At 53.0% G+C, this 19642-nt stretch overlaps 2 protein-coding genes across 22 annotated transcripts in view; one reads left to right on the forward strand and one right to left on the reverse strand.

Annotated features, from left to right (window-relative positions):
• ZBED4 (zinc finger BED-type containing 4) overlaps positions 1-5161 on the reverse strand; it is a 24295-nt gene extending 19134 nt beyond the window's left edge. For 2 of the 21 annotated variants that reach the window (XM_057742232.1, XM_057742224.1), the window contains exons 1-5: positions 5010-5161; positions 4398-4451; positions 3212-3287; positions 2410-2542; positions 1820-1924 (exon numbers count right to left, since the gene is read on the reverse strand). The gene's annotated coding sequence lies outside the window, so the exon portion shown is untranslated. The other 19 variants (XM_057742228.1, XM_057742223.1, XM_057742234.1 and 16 more) reach the window with 16 other exon arrangements.
• LOC130856794 (collagen alpha-1(I) chain-like) lies at positions 373-9354 on the forward strand. The gene is made up of 9 exons (XM_057741641.1): positions 373-560; positions 658-745; positions 984-1170; positions 3100-3176; positions 4527-5309; positions 5414-5952; positions 6289-6318; positions 6413-6539; positions 8884-9354. Exons 1-9 carry the CDS (start codon positions 373-375, stop codon positions 9352-9354), a joined length of 2490 nt encoding a protein of 829 aa, XP_057597624.1.
• Positions 9355-19642: the final 10288 nt, after the last annotated feature.

The raw sequence follows: 19642 nt of genomic DNA on the forward strand, positions 1-19642 counted from the left end.
CAATGAAGAGTGACCCCCGCTCACCACAACTAGAACAACCCGTGCAAGCAACAAACGCTCAATGCAGCCAAAAATAAACAAACAAATAAATAAATCTTAAAAAAAATAAAAATAAAAACATTTGCCACAACGGAGGTGAATATTACAGCCACTGCTCCCCAGAAAGGGGTGGTAAAGGGAGAGAATTCAGCCCCTGTCCTGTCTTCCTCGAACCTAGCGGACGAAGGAAACGCAGATGACAACCAGAAAGAAGGAATAGCAGCCCTAGAAAATGAGTGTCAGTCCCACGAGGACAGCCTCCAAGGGCAGCACACAGGAAGCCCGGCACACCCGCGTGAAGATGTGCAGGTCCCAGGTGGCTGGCATCCGAGGATGGGGGGCAGCTGTGGACACGGAGGACCAACCATAACTCATCCCTGGATTTCTGACTACCTGGAGGGCAGCACCACTGTGCTGCTCAAGGGTCAACTGTGCGTGACAAAGCAGGAGCCGGCAAAGGCGCCCGAAACACGGGGCATGCGCGGGACAACGGGCCTCGTCTTCAAAAAGTCGAGGTCATGGTAACGAGCGGGGCGGGTTATGGCTCCAGAACACGAGAGGCTAAGGCGATGTGCTCGGTGCGCTGACCTGGACTGGATTCTGGTCTGGGACCAACAGCGAACAAGCACAGCAGGGAGACGTGATGGGCCTGGCCCCTGCACACTGTGAGGGAGTACTGACCGTCTCCGGCACGGCTGTGCTGCTGGTGAGAGAGAACATCCTTCTGCCTTTTCCTTGTCTTTTTTTTTTTTTGGGGGGGGGGGGGGATCCATGCTGTGAGGCTTACAGGATCTTAGTTCTCTGACCAGGGACTGAACCTGGGCCACGGCAGTGAGAGCACAGAGTCCTAACCACTGGACTGCCAGGGACTTCTCTGCTTTGCCTTTTCTTAGAAGAAAAGGACACTTAGAGGTGAAGTACTGTGGTATCTGCAATTTCCCTAGGAAAAGCTGGGAAGCAGCGGATGGGCAGCCGGGGGCAGCCGCGGCACCACCGGGACCAGCGCTCCATCTCGGGGCAGGTCAGAGAGCACCACGGACCGTCCCCCCAACTCCCCACCACGGAGCCTCTGCAACACAGATGCACATCTGCTTTCAACTCACAGTCCACGAGCCCCCCAGGCGCTGCCAGGTACACCTCGCGCATCAGAGCCGCTGCCAGCACCCTTGCCTGCTTCACCCTTGGACATGGCAGTCTTGCCACCAAGGCTATAAATTAAGATCTGGTCCACGTCTGAGAGTAACTGTAACACCTCCTGAGGGTGTAGAACCATGACTAACATATGCCAGGGGTGGCAACAGCGTCAGCTGCCTCCAATGCAGAAGGGCCGGCACTTACACGGAGCAACCACCGCCCAGGACTGGCCGAGCTGAGGCAGAGAAACCAGACTAGGAGCCAGAGCCCACTGCAAAGGCGTGAACTCAGAAACCCAGAACCGAGCCATCTCCACGAGACGTGGTCAGAAGCCCTGATAAGGCCACCCTGAAAGCAAAGCACATTCTGGAGTGGCAAACAGACTGCAGTCAGGTCAGCTGGTCCCTGCTCTGCCCCTAAAATGTTCTGGGGCATAGACCAGGGCTATTGGGGTTGTTCTGCTCTGTCTCTTTGAGGGTCCCCTTTACCCAACACCAGCACCTTCTCCTCTGGGGTACAGGGCAGTCTCACCAGTGACAGGTCTGAAATTGCTGCTGTGGCTGGGAGCTGCTGGAAGAGTGTTTAAAGCGTCCTTTCACTCCCAGGATGTGGCACACGGCCTGTGGCAGAGGAACTGGAGTCTTACCAACGGCACAGGGCTCCCTTCGTGGCAATCTCCAGGCAGGCAGGCCACAAGGTGAGGCTCAGTTAGCCGTGGCCTTGAATGAAAGCTCAGCGCCTCGGCTGACACCTGTGGGGGTGGTAAGGCAGGACACAGCGGGTGTGGGACCGCGCAGACCAGGAGCCATCACATCACACAAAGAGCACGTGGCGGGGCGTGGAGGGCGCCCAGCCCAGCCCAGCCCAGCCCAGCAGCAGTGGTTTCCACCACACACAAACTGTGCGGGGAAAGGGCTTGGGCCGGCTGCTTGAAGGCCTTCACCTGAATGCGAGCGGACACCTGATCAAGGCTGGGGAGGGGGCTGTACGACAGGACACGGGCGCAAACGGAGGGGCCAGCCTCTCCCCCACACTGCTGCTTCTCACTCAGGGCCTCCACTGCGTCCCCCCCAGACCCTCCAGGGCAGGGCTCAAAGGCCCCCTCCCTCTAAAGGAGGGCTTCCTGGAACACGCGCTCCCACGGCCCGTCCCCACCCCCCTCGCGGGCCTGTGTCTGTCCCTGGAGCACCCACGGGGCCTTTCGCTCCGGTTTAAGCCCATCGTCCCCATCACTACCTCAGTCCTCTGGTGGCAAGGCCTTCTTTCAAAAACCGCTGTGGGCCCCGCAGGTAGAACAGCGCCAGGTGCAGAATACAGAGGTGAGAAAACCTCACACAGAGCCAGCCACCTCTCTCTCTCCTGCTCCCCTCTACCTCAGAAATAGGGGACGTGAGAAGAAAAGGCTATTTTATTCCTAACAATGCCTTCCAGGATCTGAACGACCAAAACCACACAGCAAAAAATTAGCTAAGCAGTGACCTGAACTATTCCAGAGTGATGAGAAGTCAGGCGATGACACACAGGGTGCGGGAGAAGAGCAGGGAAGACAGGGATGCGGAAAGGGCCCGAACACCGGGAAGCCGGCTGACGGGAAGCCACCGTCATCCAGACAATGCAGGGAGGCCAGACGGAGAGGCTGCAGAACAGTCAGGGCAGGAGGCAAACTGCCTTTTCATGTAGCCAAACTCAGCAAGACACAGAATGTAAATACGCACGATGGTTCTCACGGCTTACGTCAAGTCCTGAGATGCAAACAGCACCTTAAATACCAAACAGTAACTAGAAGAATGGCAGCCGCTGGCTCTCAGTTGCATGCTTTGTGCAGAGAAGCTCAGGTGGAGCCAGCACGCAGACGAGGGAGAGCCAGGGGCCCCCACCAGCCATAAGAGGCTCCACAGTCGCTCACCTGCCCCCGCCCCTGGCCAGGCAGTCCTCACACTGAAGGACGAGATCAGACCACAGTTCAGCTGATGGAGGAGCAGAAGCCGGGCACAGAGAAACGCGTACGCAGACTGAAAGAAAGGACAGCACTGCCCACCTGCACTGCTGCTCGTGCTCCAACAGCTCCACTGCCCACTGCTGGTCACTCTCCAAACTCTGTGCCGGACAGGAATCTGAAATACAGGTACACACGTTCCTTCACTACGTAGGTAAAGAAGGCATCAGCTCCTTTGCACACACAGAATTCCATCAACGACCCTAATCATTCACTTAAAACCTTTCCCAATGCAGCAGGAACATTCTGTGCACAGCCTGAGTTACTCGAACCTCCTCCGACGTGTGGTGATGTTAAAACACAGGGCAGAGTTTTCATGTCCAAAAACATCAGGAATTAACCAGAACAGTGTTGCTGGGGGCCAAGTGTCAAGTAATCACCTGTGAAGTGGACTAAAAGTCTGAGCTTTCTTCCAACATAAGAGATTAACTTCTTGAAGACTCAGAGAACCTCTCTTCAGCGGTGCTAGGTCTCTTCCTGAGAAGACGTAAGTCACGACGAGCAGACGTGCTCTGTTTAAGGGTTACAGGTAGTGTGCGGGCCTGCGTGGACAGCTCACAGGAAACCCCTCCGAGGACAGTCCAACTGTTGTGAGCGGTTTCCTCCCATGAGGTAACTTTGTATGGATATTAATTCATAACTGAAATTTGGCTTATTCAGATCACTTTTTAAAAACTCCCAACTAAATCCCTCATCACCTAATTTGATCACCACGATATAGAGAAGACACCAAATATTAACATAAAAAGTCACACGGAAGCACGCGCGTCCGCATACTGGTCTCATGAAAGCCTGAAGTGGATTTTTTAAAACTATAGACGTGATCTGATCAGAGTTAGCTTCAAAGCAAATAACTTCCCTTTTTTACGAACACGAGAACGCCGACAGAAGCTTCGCTTGAGGGCTCAGCTTGGCAGGGACTTGCTTCCAGGCAGGTGCACGTGTGTGTGACGGAAAGTCACCCACAACACAAGGCGAGTCAAGGGGGCTGGCAATTCTCTTAAGCGACGGGGATGGTGTGGGTCAGAGAAAAAGTACGAAAGAGGAGACACAAATGACTCCACCTTTAGTTGGGTCGAGAAAAACAACCGCAACTGGAAAAAACACTCGACACGGTGCTTTGCAATTTGATTCATATTTTCACTGCTTAAACGTGAACGATCACACCCAGCAACACGCGCACTCACTGAAAAGCATCCGAAGCATGCGGCAATAAGAAACGTCTCACCTGCTTCCCAGGACATGTAAATAAGGCCCCTGGCCGCCTCTTCCTGGAAGCGCTCTGAAAACGGAACACTACATCTAGAGGAAAATCCTAAAAACGTAATCTGTAAGGCCACCCGCTGTGGTGGCGGAGGGCGAAGGACTTCAGGAAAGACACCCAACGAGCGCCCGCCCGCCGGCCGGCGCCCCCCAGCCCCGGGCCGGTCTCCGCGGCCCCCCGCCCCCGCCGGGCCCCTCCGTCCCCGCGCCCTCCCGAGCGCCTGCGGCCGGCCCGGGGTCCGCAGCAACTTTCGCCCGCCCGGGGGCTTCCCCCACCGAGCCCTGCGGCCCGGAAAACGCGCCCCGTCCGGGTGAGACCGGCCGGCCCGCCGCGCGCCAGCTGTCAGCCGGGCCGGGGCCGGGGGCGCGCGGCCGAGGCGGGCGGCCCGGGCGGGGTCCCCGCGACGGGAGGCCGCGCCCCCGGCCCCGCCCCGCGGCCCCGCTCGGGGCGCATCGCGGCGGCCCCGCTGCCCGCTCCCCGCTGCCCGCGGCCCCGGCCCCGACGGCGCGCCAGGACGGCCCGGCCCGGGGCGCCAGCGCGCGGCTGAGGCAGAGCCGGCGCCGGCCGCACACTCACCGCGGGCGCCGGGCGGCTCCCGCCCGGGTGCGGACGACGGCCGCGCGGGCGGACGCGCTCCCATTCATCAGCCGCGGCTTTGTCTGCCCCCGCGCCCCTCCCGCCCCGCCGCCGCCGCCGCCCGCCCGCGACGCCGCCGGACGCTGCACCCCTCCCAGGGCCCCGCGCGGCGCGGGGCGGGGCCGGGGGGGCGGGGCCGGCGCGCGCAGGCGCAGTGCCCGCATGCCGGTCCCTCCCCGGGGCCCGGCCGAACGGGCCGCTCGTGGGGCCGAGGCGCTGGGGATGGGCAGGTCCCGGCCGGTGCGCAGGCGCCATTCCGCCCCGGGCGGGGGGGGGCGGGGCCGGTGGCGGCCGACCACGCAGGCGCAGTCCTAGCCCCGGGCCCGTGCAGACCGACCGCGCAGGCGCATTCCCCGCGCGCCGGCCCCGCCCCCGGGTCGGCCCCGCTGGAGGGGTGGGCGGCGCCGGCGGGGCGGGCGCTGTTGGGGGCGGCCAGGCGCTGCTGGGGGCGGCCGGCCGCCGCGGTGTTCCCGGTGCCCCGGCCGTCGGCGGCGGTCCGGGCGCACACGTGCTGGGGCGCTGAGGGCTGCGGCGCCACGTGCACGCAGGTGCGCGCAGGTGCCCGCAGGTGCGCGCGGCGCCGCCCCGGAGCGGCCGTCCGCGGAGCGCACCTGCGCGGGAGCCCCGAGCCCGGCTCCCCCGGGACAGCGCCGCGCGTCCTTCCGCGGGCGGGCTCTGCGGGGCGCCGCGCGGCGTGCTGGGCGCACCTAAGCCCTCGAGTCCGAGGCGGTGCGGTGCCGCCCCGCGCGCCCTGGTTCGCGGAGACCGGCGACGGGAGCGCGGCGCTGCGGGGCCGGCGCGGCAGGCCCTTCCTCTGCAGCGGCCGGCGGGCTGGGGCTTCCCGCGGCGGGTGCCGGCCGCGCGGCCCTCGGGCTCGCGCTGGGTGTGCGTGCCAAAGCCGGACGTTCGCCCTGCAACTTCCTGACACAAGTCCACGCGCGGGCCGAGTGCGTTCTGCAGACCGGTTGTGGCCCAGAGGCCCCTCCTGTGTCACCCTATTTTAGGCTACAGCTTACTTTGTATGAGAGTGAGACTCGTATGTTCACCTCCTAAGTCTTACCGTGATGTTTAGGAAGTCCGTCACTCAACAGTTATGGGCCTAGTTCAGTGGGGTGAGTGGGGCGTGTTCCCCTTCTCCCCGCCTCCCACGGCCTCCATGACAGCCCCTCCCCCCCCACTCTGGCTGCCTCCTTGGCCACCGGTTGCGCTCCCGCCCCAGGAGCCTGGCTTCTGCGACCGAGCCAGGCAGGTGAGAACGGAGACGCCCCCGCCTCTTCTCTAACTCGCTGATGTATGACGAGTCGCAGTGGCAGCAGGCTTTTGCTCTTTTGTTGTCACTGCAGGAGCCGCCTGCTGGACGCTGCCTGGCACAGGGCAGGGTGGGTGTTTGTTCTAAAGCTGGAGGTGGGCGCGGTGGACAGCAAACCGTGGCCACAGTCCAAATCCTGCCGACACCTGTTGGTTTGGCCTGTGAGCTAGGAATGTTTTCTCAGTTTTCAATGGCTGAGAAATCAAAATAAGAAGACATGAAATTTCTGTGAACTTGAACCGTCAGTGTCCTGACCGGAGTTTCCTGGAACACAGGTGTGTGCACTCTCTCATGGACCACCTACGGCTGCTTTCACCTTGCGGGCCACGTGAGGAGCTGCAACAGAGACCCTGGGACCCGCAAAGCTGGGAACATTTGCTGCCCAGTCCTTTACAGAGGAAGTTGCCAACTCCTGCTCTAGATGAACGAGCGGCCTCTTATCCGGTCCCCGGGCTGGTCTTTCCTCCACTGACTCCCTTGAGGGGGTCCCTGTTTCAGAGTCAAACCATGGTGACCAGGCACACACTGCCTGGCCGCTGTTGACCCGGCTCCAGCCACGCTGTCCTCTTCCGGGCCCCACCTCAGGGCTTTTGCACTGGCTGCTTCCCCGACCGGAATGCTCTTCCCCAGATGTCTTCTGCCTCATCCCTTACCTCTTCAGATCTTTGCCCAAAGGTCACTGCTCTGGGGGGCTCTCCCTGGTCTTTCTCGATAAAGCAGTGCTCACCCCCACCCCTCCCAGCCACTTTCTTCTCTGACATTGACTTGTTCGTGGTCAGCCTCCCCAAATAGAATGAACGCTCCGGGAGAGCAGGGCTGTCTCTGCTTGTGTCCAGTGCTGAGAAGACGGAGCACTCTCTGAGTCTTGGTGGGATGGGTTGGTGGGGTCCCCACCGCTGCCCGGTGCTGATCTGAGGTGGATGTAAGAGATTCTCCTGGCAGAAAGGCAACAGCTCTTCACTGAGGGACTCACCAGGTCCACCCTCCCTCCTTCGTCTGAGGGCACCTTTCACATCCTGCAGGTCGGCCAGGTGTGGCCTGCTCTGATCTCGCCTAGGAAGGATTTTTGTTCCGTACCTAGGGTGGCCACATAACTGAATACCCAAATGGGCGTGACACAGGGTGCGACACTCATGAGACTGGCACCAGCATACCCTGGACCGTCCCAGTGAGCCAGGGCACCTTGCGGCCCTGTCAGCAGCTGCAGGCCGTTCGTGTCCCACATCATCCGTGCACACTTCCTGTGTCCCCGAGGTGCTGGATCTGAATTTACGCTGAACGAAGGTGTGGGCGCCTGGGTTTTATCCCAGTTCTGAGCGCAGACTTGGAGCTCCAGGAAAGCGGGAGGGGGGTGTGCCCTGCCTGGTACCAGGTGCTGTGTGTAGTCCACGCTCAGGCAACGTGGGGCGTAAAGAGTGACCGGCCACCTGCTCTGAGGTCACTGAGGCCGCCGAGGCAGAGGAGTGGCCTGCAGCATCCCCCGTGGCCCTCGCGGCCCTCGTCCACGCGGGCCGCACGGCAGTCCTCGGAGGGAGTGCACCCCGTGCTAGCTTCCCAGCCGCGGGACCTCGGGCACGTTTCTCAAAGGTGAATCAAGATCCCAAGCCCGGCTCAGGGGACGTGAGGTTGAGGGTGTCACATGTGGAGGCAGCTGGGCCCTGCCTGGCCCTGGTGACCACGTCAAGGTCCTGAGGGCCAGGTCTGAAGCAGGGGTGCCTGTGCAGTGGCGTGCAGGGCTTGGGGTGGACACCTGCCTGTCTCCTGTTGCAGGTGCCGGGGGCAGCCCTCCAGCCGAGAACTCAGAGTCTGTGGTTACCTGCTCCCGGAGGGCAGGTCTCTGTGGCTCTGGGACCTTGAGAGTGGTCCCCCTCTGTTGTCCTCAGCACATGTCCCCGCCTTTCCTTCGGGGAGCAAGAATGGTGTGTGTGTGTGTGCAGGAGGGGGACAGCTCTGCCAGCAGGCCGGGTGGGGAAGACCCCGGGGGGGCCCAGGTGGAAGGGAAGCCGTCAGGCTGCAGCAGGGGGCTCCGGGCTGCCGAGCACCTACCAGGCCCTCACCGCGTTGTCCCCGTCGTCCCTGGGGCCCCCCACCCCCCCCCCCCCCACACACACAGAAGGTGGTGTCACTGTTCATCTCAGAGAAGAGAACCCGGAGCTGGAGGGGGTGGAGGGCTTCCCCGAGGTCACAGAGCCGGCAGGGGCAGAGCGGGTCCCCACGAGGTCTGGGGAGCCACACGGTGGCCCGAGGAGGACGTCCTGAGGCGGCTCCCTGAAGTTAGGTGTGGAATCAGGGCGGCAGGAAGAGAGCAGCCCCAGCCAGGGGGGAGCTCGTGAGTTTGTCTGGGGGACCCAGCTGCTCCCACGTGTGACACCCTCAACCTCACGTCCCCTGAGCCGGGCTTGGGATCTTGATTCACCTTTGAGAAACGAGCCCGAGGTCCCGCGGCTGGGAAGCTAGCACGGGGTGCACTCCCTCCGAGGACTGCCGTGCGGCCCGCGTGGACAGAGGGCCGCGAGGGCCACGGATGGTGCTGCAGGCCACTCCTCTGCCTCGGTGGCCTCAGTGACCTCAGAGCAGGTGGCTGGGGCCCAGGTGGGCGGGGGCTTGAGAACCCCTCCAAGGACCACCCTCGACACGCAGGCATCAGCGGGGTCACCTGGGGGCTCCACAAGGCTCTTCGAAACTGAACCCCTGAATCACTCTGCAGCGCTGACCCCAACTGGGGGCGGGCCCTTCCAGGCCAGGCTTGGCCTCCCCACCCTGCACCCATCCCAGCCCTCTGAGGAGCTGGGGCATCTGCGGGTTGGAAGTAAGGGTACAGGGACGTTGGAGCACGAGGGGGCATTGGGCACCCCGGGTCGGGGAGGAGCAGGTTTCCCCGGGCGCTCGGTGGCCACGCTCTCCAGTTGGGATGATGCCCTCAGGGCTGAGGGATGCGAGGGGGGCAGTGGGGAGCGGAAGAGGAACGGGGGGTAGAGGGAGCCCCCCCAGGCTTGGGTCCAGGCTAAGGGAGGGACTGAGGGGATGGGAGGGAGGACTCCTAAGGCCACAGACCCACTCCTGCCCGCCCACCAGCCCACCTGCCTTCCCACAGCCTCACTCCCACCTTGCTCGGGGCGCCACGCCCCAGTGAGCCAACCGGAGGAGGGAGGGAGGGGGCGATGCTCCGTTCGACCCCACGCAGGTATCCCCCCATGTAGGTATCGCCCCAGAACCTCTCCAGCCGCCTGGGATGGGAGGGGCCTCGAGTGGGGCTCCACCCCCACCCCCACCCCCACGACCAGTAGAGAGGAAGTGCCTCTGCGGCTTCCACGTCTTCCACTTTTGAACCGTTTTCGTTGTGACCTCCTGCTGTGCTGTCGGGGGCAGGAGAGCTCCAGCCCCTGCAATAGGCACGTGACGTGTCCCAGCGGTTTTTCTCTGGGGTGGAGGGGCGCAGGGCCGGGCGTGGCCTTCCTCCTTTGGGGCTGAGGAGCTGCAGAGCCTGCACTTAACTCCTCTGGCCCTGGGACCTCATGGCGGCACCAGACGGTCCCTGTCTCCACACGGGAGGCGACGTTGATGTCATGGTGCCACCAGCCTGGCGAGTGACAGCCAGAAACGGGCGATCCAGGGGCCCCTGGCACAGGGTAGGCTTGCAAGGAACCGTGACCCCGAGGCCTAACTGATGGTGGCACAGGCCACCCACTGGGCCCCAGTCCACCCTGCAGCTAGGATCTCTAGCGTCCCCACCTGAGCCGTGGGAACGATACTGGCGCCCCCTCCTCTGGGCAGGGTGGAGGAGGACAATGAGAGGTGGGGGGGCTGTGTCTGCCAGGCCCCCCCCCCTCCAGACCTGCGCCCCTGCTCAGAGGACAGGTGGAGCCTGCCCAGGTGGAGGCCCTAGGCTGGAACCACCCAGCCGGCTGAGCAGGTGACGACGCGGGAGTGGTGTGGGGGGGGAAGATCCCAGAGCGTTCAGCTGGAGTTTGGCCTCTTCTTGGGGTGCAGAGGAGGGGGCTTGAAGGACTGGGGTGGCTGTGTTAGGAAGACTTCTGGGGTGCTGGGGAGACATTGAGGTGAGGACCACGGCCCCTGCAGGAGGCGCCCCAGAGGGCCTCAGGAGAGAAAGTGGCAGGGTTCGGTAAGGCATTGATCAGGAGAGAAGTTGCAGGTAGGGTGCCTAGCAAGCGGTGGTGAGCCGGCTGAGACAGGAGTGCGTGGGAACAGAGCTGCATTTGCCTCTTTTGGGGGGAGGAGGCAGGGACACGTAACAGCAGTAAGTGCCACCAGTCAGGGGAAAGAGGGGTAGCGTGGCCGGAAGGGGCCCATGCAGAGTGCTCGGGGCAAAGGCCCTGGGACAGGGGAAACGCCTGTGTGAGGCGGAACGCGGAGCCCGGTAGGCAGGGGCCAGATCACGGAGGGGCTTGGGGCTGGCCAGGGACCCCGGGGGCCAGGGAGGAAGAGAGGTGGAGACACAAGGACCCCGTGGGAGAGACGCTGTGGCTGCTGGAGAGAGCCGAGGACATCTCATCAGGCATCCTCGCGGAGCGTGCAGGGGACCCAGGGCCTGGGAGGGGATTTCCCTGCAGGAGCCGGCCCTGACTGGGGCAGAGGGTGCAGGTGGGCTCAGATGCTGGCCCCCAGATGTCAGGCACGGAGGCCACCAGTCTGTGATGGCTGGTTCTGGTTTATTTTCCAAGGTGGAAATGACTCGGCGCTTATGACGTTAAATGGACGGCCAGTTTTAGCAGATGAAATTGCAAAATATTGCATGGGACGTCCTCATGCTAAAAAACTGTTGTTTATCTTGATTTAAATGTAGCTGGGTGTCCCGTACTTCATCTAGCAAGCCTAGTCATAACAGGAATACTGTCCCCTAGTAAGAGTCCAGCCGACACCAAAATAAAGGAAAAAGGAGATCTATGATCATACAACCCCAAAGGATAACTTCGAAAACAATGAGACGTATATCTTGTCCAGGTTTTATATATAAGGCTTTTGATTAAAAAAAAAAGATTTTACTGTATGTACTCCTTATAAATCTACTGTTTTCACTTAACAAAATAGCTCCTCACGCATAGACACCCCAAGTATGGCTGCAAAGGGTCGTTTTCAGCGGCGAGCTTGTGACTCTGTGGGAGGATGCCAGCTGAGTCCTGGCCCCCCAGCACCAAGACTTCTCAGAGGAGCACGACACTCTCATGCTTTTGCAGACCTTTTTGGTTATTTCTTCAGAAGACATTACTAGCAATAGCTTTTTTTTTAATTGAAAAATTTACTGAGATAATTAGAGGTTCACATGCAATTCCAATAATACAAAGGAGCCCTTGGGCACTTTAGCCAGGTTTCCCCAGTAATAACTCACATTTTATCAGATGAAAGTAGATCACAACCAGGATAATGAGGCTGATACAGGCCACCAATCTTGCTCTGGTTTCCCTGATTTTACTTGTACGTGTGTGTCTGTGTCCATGTGTATTAAATTCTATACAATTTTATCAGCCGGGTTGGTTTGTGAAATCACAGTCAAGATACTGACGAGTTTCAACAAGGATGGTTATTTTGTCCTTTTATGACCACACCCACCTCCTTCCTGCCCCGCCTTGTCACTAACCCCTGGCAGCCACTCATCTGTCCTCCGTCCGTCAAGCTGTGTCATTTCAGTGTTCCACAGGTGGAATCGATGGTAAGTAACCTGCTGCGACTGGCAGCTTCACTCCGCGTAACTCACGCGTGCTGTTGCAAGTGTCAGTACTCAGCCCTTTGTGATGGTCAGTAGTGTTCCGTGCTGTGGATGGATCACCTTTGTTCAAGCATCAGCTGTCGAAGGACATCTGGGTTGATTCCAGTTTGGGTCTGTTACAAAAAAAGACTCCATGAACATTCACGTACAGGTTTTGGTGTGAACAGAAGTCTTCATTTCTCTGGGATAGATGCCTGGAGGGCGACTACTGGGTCCTAGGGTAGTTGCATGTTTAGCTCCTGAGGAAACTGCCATGCTCTACCTTTTCACATCCCTCCTAATAGGTATCAGTGATCCAGTTTCTCCACATCCTCGCCGGCATCAGTTATGGTCACAACTTTTTACTTTGTCGTTATAATAGGTGTGGTATCTCACCGTGCGTTAGAGGCTCAGGAGGCATGTGACCAGGGATCCAACACTCCCCCTGCAGTGGAAGCACAGAGTCCCGAACTGCTGGGTGGCCAGGGAAGTCCCTGCATATGCTTAATTGACATCTGTGTGTGTTCTTCCTTGAAATGTCTCTTTACCTCTCGTGCTGATTTTTGAAGTGGGATTACTTACGTTTTTGCCGCTGAGTTTCAGCGTTCGTATGTACCCTATGGGCTCATCCTTTGTCAGGTAGTCGGCTTGCAAATATTTTTGCTCAGTCTGCAGCTTGTCTTTTCCTCCTCTTAACCGGGTCTCACGGAGCAAGTTTAAATTTCGATGAGGTCTTCTTCATCAATATTTTCTTTCATGTCTTTTGTCTTTGGTGTCAAGTGCAGACCTTTTTGCTGTCCCTAGATCCCAAGGACTCTCTCCTCCATTTTTCCCTGAAAGTCTTATAGCTTTACATTAAAATTCATGATCCATTTGAGTTTTGTGTAAATTGTGAAACCCTTGGGTTTCCTTCCCGTCTTCCTGTCCCTCCTCCCTCCCCTCCCCCTCCTCGCGCCTATGCATGTCCACTTGCTCTAGCACAATTAGTTGAAAAGGCTATCCTTTCTTCACGGAAATGTTTTTACATGTTTCTCAAAAATCATCTGGACGCATTTGCGTGGATCTCTTTCTATGTTTTCCATTTTGTTCTATTGTCTGTGTGTCTGTCCCTCTGCCAAGACCTTGGCCTTGGTTACCGTAGCTATTATGCGTCTTTTTTTTATTATAAATTTATTTATTTATTGGCTGCATTGGGTCTTCATTGCTGCACACGGGCTTTACTCTAGTTGCGGCGAGTGGGGGCTACTCTTCATTGTGGTGTGCGGGCCGCTTCTTCTGTTGCGGAGCACCAGCTCTAGGAGAGCAGGCTTCAGTAGCTGTGGCACACGGGCTCAACAGTAGTGGCTCACAGTTTCTAGAGCGCAGGCTCAATAGTTGTGGCACACAGGCTTAGTTGCTCTGCGGCATGTGGGATCTTCCGGGGGCAGGGCTCGAACCTGTGTCCCCTGCATTGGCAGGCAGGTTCTTAAGCACTGTGCAACCTAGGAAGTTCCGCTATTATGAATCTTGAAATTGGGAAGACTGAGTCTCTGCCTTTATTCTCCTTTTCAAAATTGTTTTGGCTATTATAGTTCCTTCGCCATTCCATAGTCATCTGAGAATAATCTTGTCTGTATCTACAAAAAACCTTGCTGGGATTTTGATAGGAATTGTGTTAACTTGTATATCAGTTTAGAGAGAACTGGCATTTTCACTATTTTTAGTATTCTAACCATGAAAGTGGTATGTCTCTCCATTTATTTAGATCTGTGATTTTTTTAAATCAGCATTTTATCATTTTCAGCATTTTAATTTTATTTCAAAACATTGTAAATGGTGTTATATTTTTAATTCCAGTGTCCTTGTGTTCATTGCTAGTATGTAGAAATATGAATGATTTTTTTAGGTATATGTACACAAATTTTTTCTTATTAATTAGTTTATTTATTTTTGGCTGCTTTGGGTTTTCATTGCTGCACATATGCTTTCTCTAGTTGTGCAGAGCAGGGACTACTATTCGTTGTGGTGCGTGGGCTTCTTATTGCACTTCTCTTGTTGCAGAGCAAGGGCTCTAGGCACATGGGCTTCAGTAGTTGTGGCACGTGGGCTCAGTAGTTGTGGCACAAGGGCTTAATTGCTCTGTGGCATGTGGGATGTTCCTGGACTAGGGATCGAACCCATGTCCGCTGCATTGGCAGGCAGATTCTTAACCACTGCGCCACTAGGGAAGTCCTGCAATGGATTTTTAGAAAACGTTTATACTGTATTCTGAGACCTGCCTGAATTCACTTATTATTTCTAGGAATTTTCTCGGTAGATTCCTTGGGATACTCTATGTAGATAATCATGTCATCTGCATATAAAATAGAGGTGGTTTTATTTCTTCATATCAGAGATAAATGCATTTTTTCCCTTTCCTTGCTGTATTGCACTGGATGGCACTTCCAGCATGATCGTGATTGAGTAAAAGTAGTGAGAGCAACATACTTACCTTATTCCTGATCTTAGGAGAAAAGCATGGAATATGTTAGCTATAGTTCACCATGAAATATGTTAGCTATAGTTCATTTATAGATGACCTTCATCAAGTTGAGATCATTTCCCTCTATTGCTATTTTTCTGAGAGTTTTTTCATGTATGGGTGTTGAATTTTGTCAAATTGCCTTTTCTGAATTGATTGATAGCATGTAATTTTTCTACTTTAGACTGCTAATATGATGGTTCACATTAATTTATTTTTGAATATTGAACCATCCTTGCAGCCTTGGAATAAACCCCCCTGGTCATGGTGTATAATTTTTTTTTACACGTTGCTGAATTATATTTACTAATATTTTGTTGAGGATTTTTGTGTTTGTATTCATGAGGGACTTTGGTCTGCAGTTTTCTTTTTTGATACTGTCTTTACTTGGTTTTGGTATCAGGATAATACTAGCTTCATAAACTGAATTTGGGGACTTCCCAGGTGGCCCAGTGGTTAAGAATCTGCCTGCCAATGCAGGGGACACGGGTTTGAGCCCTGCTCCAGGGTGATCCCACATGCTACAGAGCAACTAAGCCTGTGTGCCACAACTGTTGAGCCTGTGTGCTGCAACTATTGAAGCCCACATGCCTAGAGCCCGTGCTCCACAACAAGAGAAGCCACTGCAATGATGAGCCCTCGCACTACAATGAAGAGTAGCCCCTGCTCGCCACAACTAGAGAAAGCCCGTGTGCAGCAATGAAGACCCAATGCAGCCAATGAGTAAATAAAATAAATAAATTTATTTAAAAAAGTACTTATTCAACAATGAGTTTAATGCATTTTTTTAAAATGAATTTGGAAGTGTTCCCCTTTTTTTCTGTTTTCTGGAAGAGATTGTGTAGAATTGGTGTTAATTCTTGTTTAATCATTTGGGAAAAGTCTCCACTGAAACCATCTAGGCCTAGAGATTTCTCTTCTTTTTTGAGTTTTAAATTATGAATTCAACTTCATTAATAGTTTTATGGCTCTTTAAATTATCTACTTTATTTTGGGTGAATAGTGGTAGTTTCTGTTTTTTAAAAGATTTGTTCGTTTCATCTCAGTTGTCAAATTTATGTCTGTAGAGTTGTTCACAGTATTTGCTTATTATCCTTTTACTGTATATAGGGCTCATAGTGAGTCCCCAATTTCCTTCCTAATGTTGTTAATTTGTCTTCTTTTTTTGTAAATTTATTTGTTTATTTATTTATTGGCCGTGTTGGGTCCTCGTTGCTGCGCGCGGGCTTTCTCTAGTTGTGGCGAGCGGGGGCTATTCTTTGTTGCAGTGTGAGGGCTTTTCATTGCAATGGTTTCCCTTGTTGCAGAGCATGGGCTCTAGGGTGTGCGAGGTTCAGTAGCTGTGGCTTGCGGGCTCTAGAGCGTAGGCTCAGTAGCTGTGGTGCACGGGCTTAGCTGCACCGCAACGTGGGATCTTCACAGACCAGGGATTGAACCTGTGTCCCCTGCATTAGCAGGCAGATTCTTAACCACTGCGCCACCAGGGAAGTCCCTGGGTTTTTTTTCTTCTTTGTATGAGGGTTCTTCAGAGATACAGAACCAATAGGATGTGTGTGTGTCTGTGTGCACATGCCCGTGTGTGTGCACACATGTGTTGATTGATTGATTGCAACTGGCTCATGAGATTGCAGAGGCTTGGTGAGTCCAAGATCTGATGAAGGAGGCTGGAGACTCAGGAAAGAGTGAAAGTTCAAGTCCAAAGGTAGTCTGGCATAGAACCAAGAAGAGCTGATGTTGCGGATGTATTCAGAAGGCCAGCTGCTGGAGAAGCCCTCTTGCGTGAGGGAGGTCAGCCTTTTGTTTTCCTCAGGTCTTCTACTGATTGGATAAGGCCCACCTACATTATGGAGGGCCATCTGCTTTACTCAGAATCTATTGATGTAAATTTAAATCTCATCCAAAAACACCCTCACAGTAACCTTCAGAATAATGTTTGACCAAGTATCTGGGCATTGTGGCCCAGCGAAGTTGACACCTAAAATTAACCATCACACATGGAAGCAACCTAAATGCCCATCAACAAATGAATGGATAAAGAAGATGTGGCATATATATACAATGGAATACTACTCAGCTATAAAAAGGGATGAGATGGAGCTATATGTTATGAGGTGGATAGACCTAGAGTCTGTCATACAGAGTGAAGTAAGTCAGAAAGAGAAAGACAAATATTGTATGCTAACGCACATATACGGAATCTAAAAATTGTACTGATGAACTCAGTGATAAGAATAAGGATGCAGATGCAGAGAATGGACTGGAGAACTCGAGGTTTGGGAGGGGGCGGGGGGGTGAAGGGGAAGCTGAGACGAAGCGAGAGAGTAGCACAGACATATATATACTACCAACTGTAAAATAGATAGCCAGTGGGAAGTTGTTATATAACAAAGGGTGTTCAGCTTGAGGATGGAAGATGCCTTAGAGGACTGGGAGGGGGAGGATGGGGGGGACTCGAGGGAGGGAGGGAATACGGGGAGATGTGTATAAAAACAGATGATTGAACTTGGTGTACCCCCCAAAAAAATAATAAATAAATTAAAAAAAATTAACCATCACATTTCTTATTAGTCTATGTCTGTAGGGTCTGGAGTGATATCTCCTGTTTCTTTCTTTCTTTCTTTTGTGTTTTGGCCACACTGAGTGGCATGCAGGATCTTAGTTCCCTGACCAGGGATTAAACCCATGCTCCCTGCATTGGGAGCACAGAGTCTTAACCACTGGACTACCAAGGAAGTCCCCTTCTGCTTCATTCTTGATATTAGTAATTTGTCTTCTCTTTTTTTTACTTCTTTGTCAGTCTTGCCTGAGATTTGTCAATTTTATTGATATTTTCAAAGAACCAGCTTTTTAAAATTAATTAATTAATTTATTTATTTATTATTTCTTGGGGGGTACACCAAGTTCAATCATCTGTTTTTATACACATATCCCCGTATTCCCTCCCTTCCTTGACTCCCCCACCTTGAGTCCCCCCCACCCTCCCCGCCCCAGTCCTCTAAGGCATCTTCCATCCTCGAGTTGGACTCCCTTTGTCCAGCTTTTAAAAAAATTATTTTTCTCTTGTTTTTCTGTTTTCAATTCCATTGATTCCTACTCTTATTTAATTATTTTCCTGCTTCTGCTTGCTTTAGGCTTACTTTGCTCTTTTTTGTGTGTGCAAGTGTAGGTTCTTAAGGTGGGAGCTCAGATTATCGATTTGAGCCTTTCCCTCATTTCTCAGATATGTATTGAGTGCTCCTGATTTCCCTCTCAGCACCATTTTAGCTGTGTCCCAGAAATGTTTATATAATGTATTTCTGTTTCATTCAGTTCAATATTTTTAAAAGCCCCTCGAACATTGCTCTTTGACCCATGGATAATTGAGAAGTTTATTTAGTTTTGTTTTCAAGTGTTTGGATATTTTCCTGCGATATTCTGCTGTTGGCACGTCTAGTGTGATTCTGTTAAGATCAGGGGACATATTCTGTATGATTTCAATCCTTTTAAATCTGTTGAAGTTTGCTCTGTGACCCAGGATATGATTTCTCTTGGTTGGTGTTCCATGGGTGCTTGAAAAGGATGTTTATTCTGCTCTTGTTGGGTAGAATTTCCATGAACGTCATTTAGATCCTGTTGTCTCATGATGGCGTTGAGTTCTTCTATATCCTTGTTGACTTTCTGTCTAAAAGTTCTATCAGTTGCTCAGAGTGTGATGTAGAAGTTCCTAACTATGATTTTAGATTTGTGTTTCTTCTTTCAGCTCTATCATTTTTTGCTTTATATATTTTTAACTCTGTTGTTTGGTGCATAAATACTTAAGATCATTGTGTCTTCCAACTGGATTGATCCTTTTATCATTATGTAATGTTCCTCTTTGTTCCTAGTAATTTTCTTTGCTTTGCAATCTGCTTTATCCGATTTTAATATATAATAAATGATAACATAATACATAATGTATATAATAACATGTAATAAATAATATACTATGGCCACGCCTACATTTTTGGCTAATATTTGAATTATGAGTATTTTTTCATTCTTTTATTTTTACCCTACCTATGTCATTATGTTTGCCATCCTGTAGATGGCATATAGTTCGGTTGTGTTTTTTTAAAATTCACCCTAACAATCTGTGTGTTTTGTTCAGGGTATTTAGAGCATTTACATTTACGATTTTGATATATTAGGGCTTAAGTCTGCCATTTTATCATTTGTTTTCTGTTTGTTTCCTCTCTTGGTCTCTTTTTCTCTTTTCTTGCCTTCTTGTGGGATACCAAACATTGTTTGGAATTCCATATTGATTTTTTATAGTGTTTTTGAGTATAGCAATGTGTATAGTTTTTCCAACGACTCTGGGTATTACAGTACACATACATAAGTTATCACAGTCTACTGATATAATTTTGGCACTTTGACGTGTAGAAGCCTTACTTCCATTTGACTCCCTTTACCATCCCTATTTTAAAAATATAATTGTCTGAAGTATTTCTTTTATATACATTTAACTCTACATCAGACAGTGTTACAAGTTTTCCTTCAACCACCCAATATGACATAAGAAACTCATGGTGAGAAGGATAGTTATTATATTTACCACTATTTCACCCATTCCATTGTTTGTCTTTCCTTTCTGAAGTTCTAAGCCTTCTGTTTTCATTTCTTTTCTGTTTGAAGAGCTTCCTTTAGCTATTTTTTAAGGGTAGTTCTGCTAGTGACAAATTCTTTTAGTTTTCTTTGCCTGTGGATATTTTTATTTCCCCTTAATTCTTTTTTTGTTTTTGGCCACAGCTTGCAGGATCTCAGTTCCCCAACCAGGGACTGAACCTGGGCCCTCGGCAGTGAAAATGTGGAGCCCTAACCACTGGACAACCAGGGAGTTTCCTCCCTTTTGTTCTTGAAGTGTATTTTCACTAGATATACAGTTCATGGTTCACAGTCCTTTCCTTTCAGCATTTGAAAAATGTGCCACTGCCTTCTGGCCTCTGCGGCTTCTGATAAAAAATCCAATGTCATTGCAATTATTCTTCCCTTGTAGGCAATGTGTTATTTATTTCTTTCTGCTTTCAAGAGTTTTTGTTGTT

The sequence above is a fragment of the Hippopotamus amphibius genome, chromosome 7, assembly GCF_030028045.1.
Source record: "Hippopotamus amphibius kiboko isolate mHipAmp2 chromosome 7, mHipAmp2.hap2, whole genome shotgun sequence".
Classification (NCBI taxonomy): Eukaryota; Metazoa; Chordata; class Mammalia; order Artiodactyla; family Hippopotamidae; genus Hippopotamus; species Hippopotamus amphibius.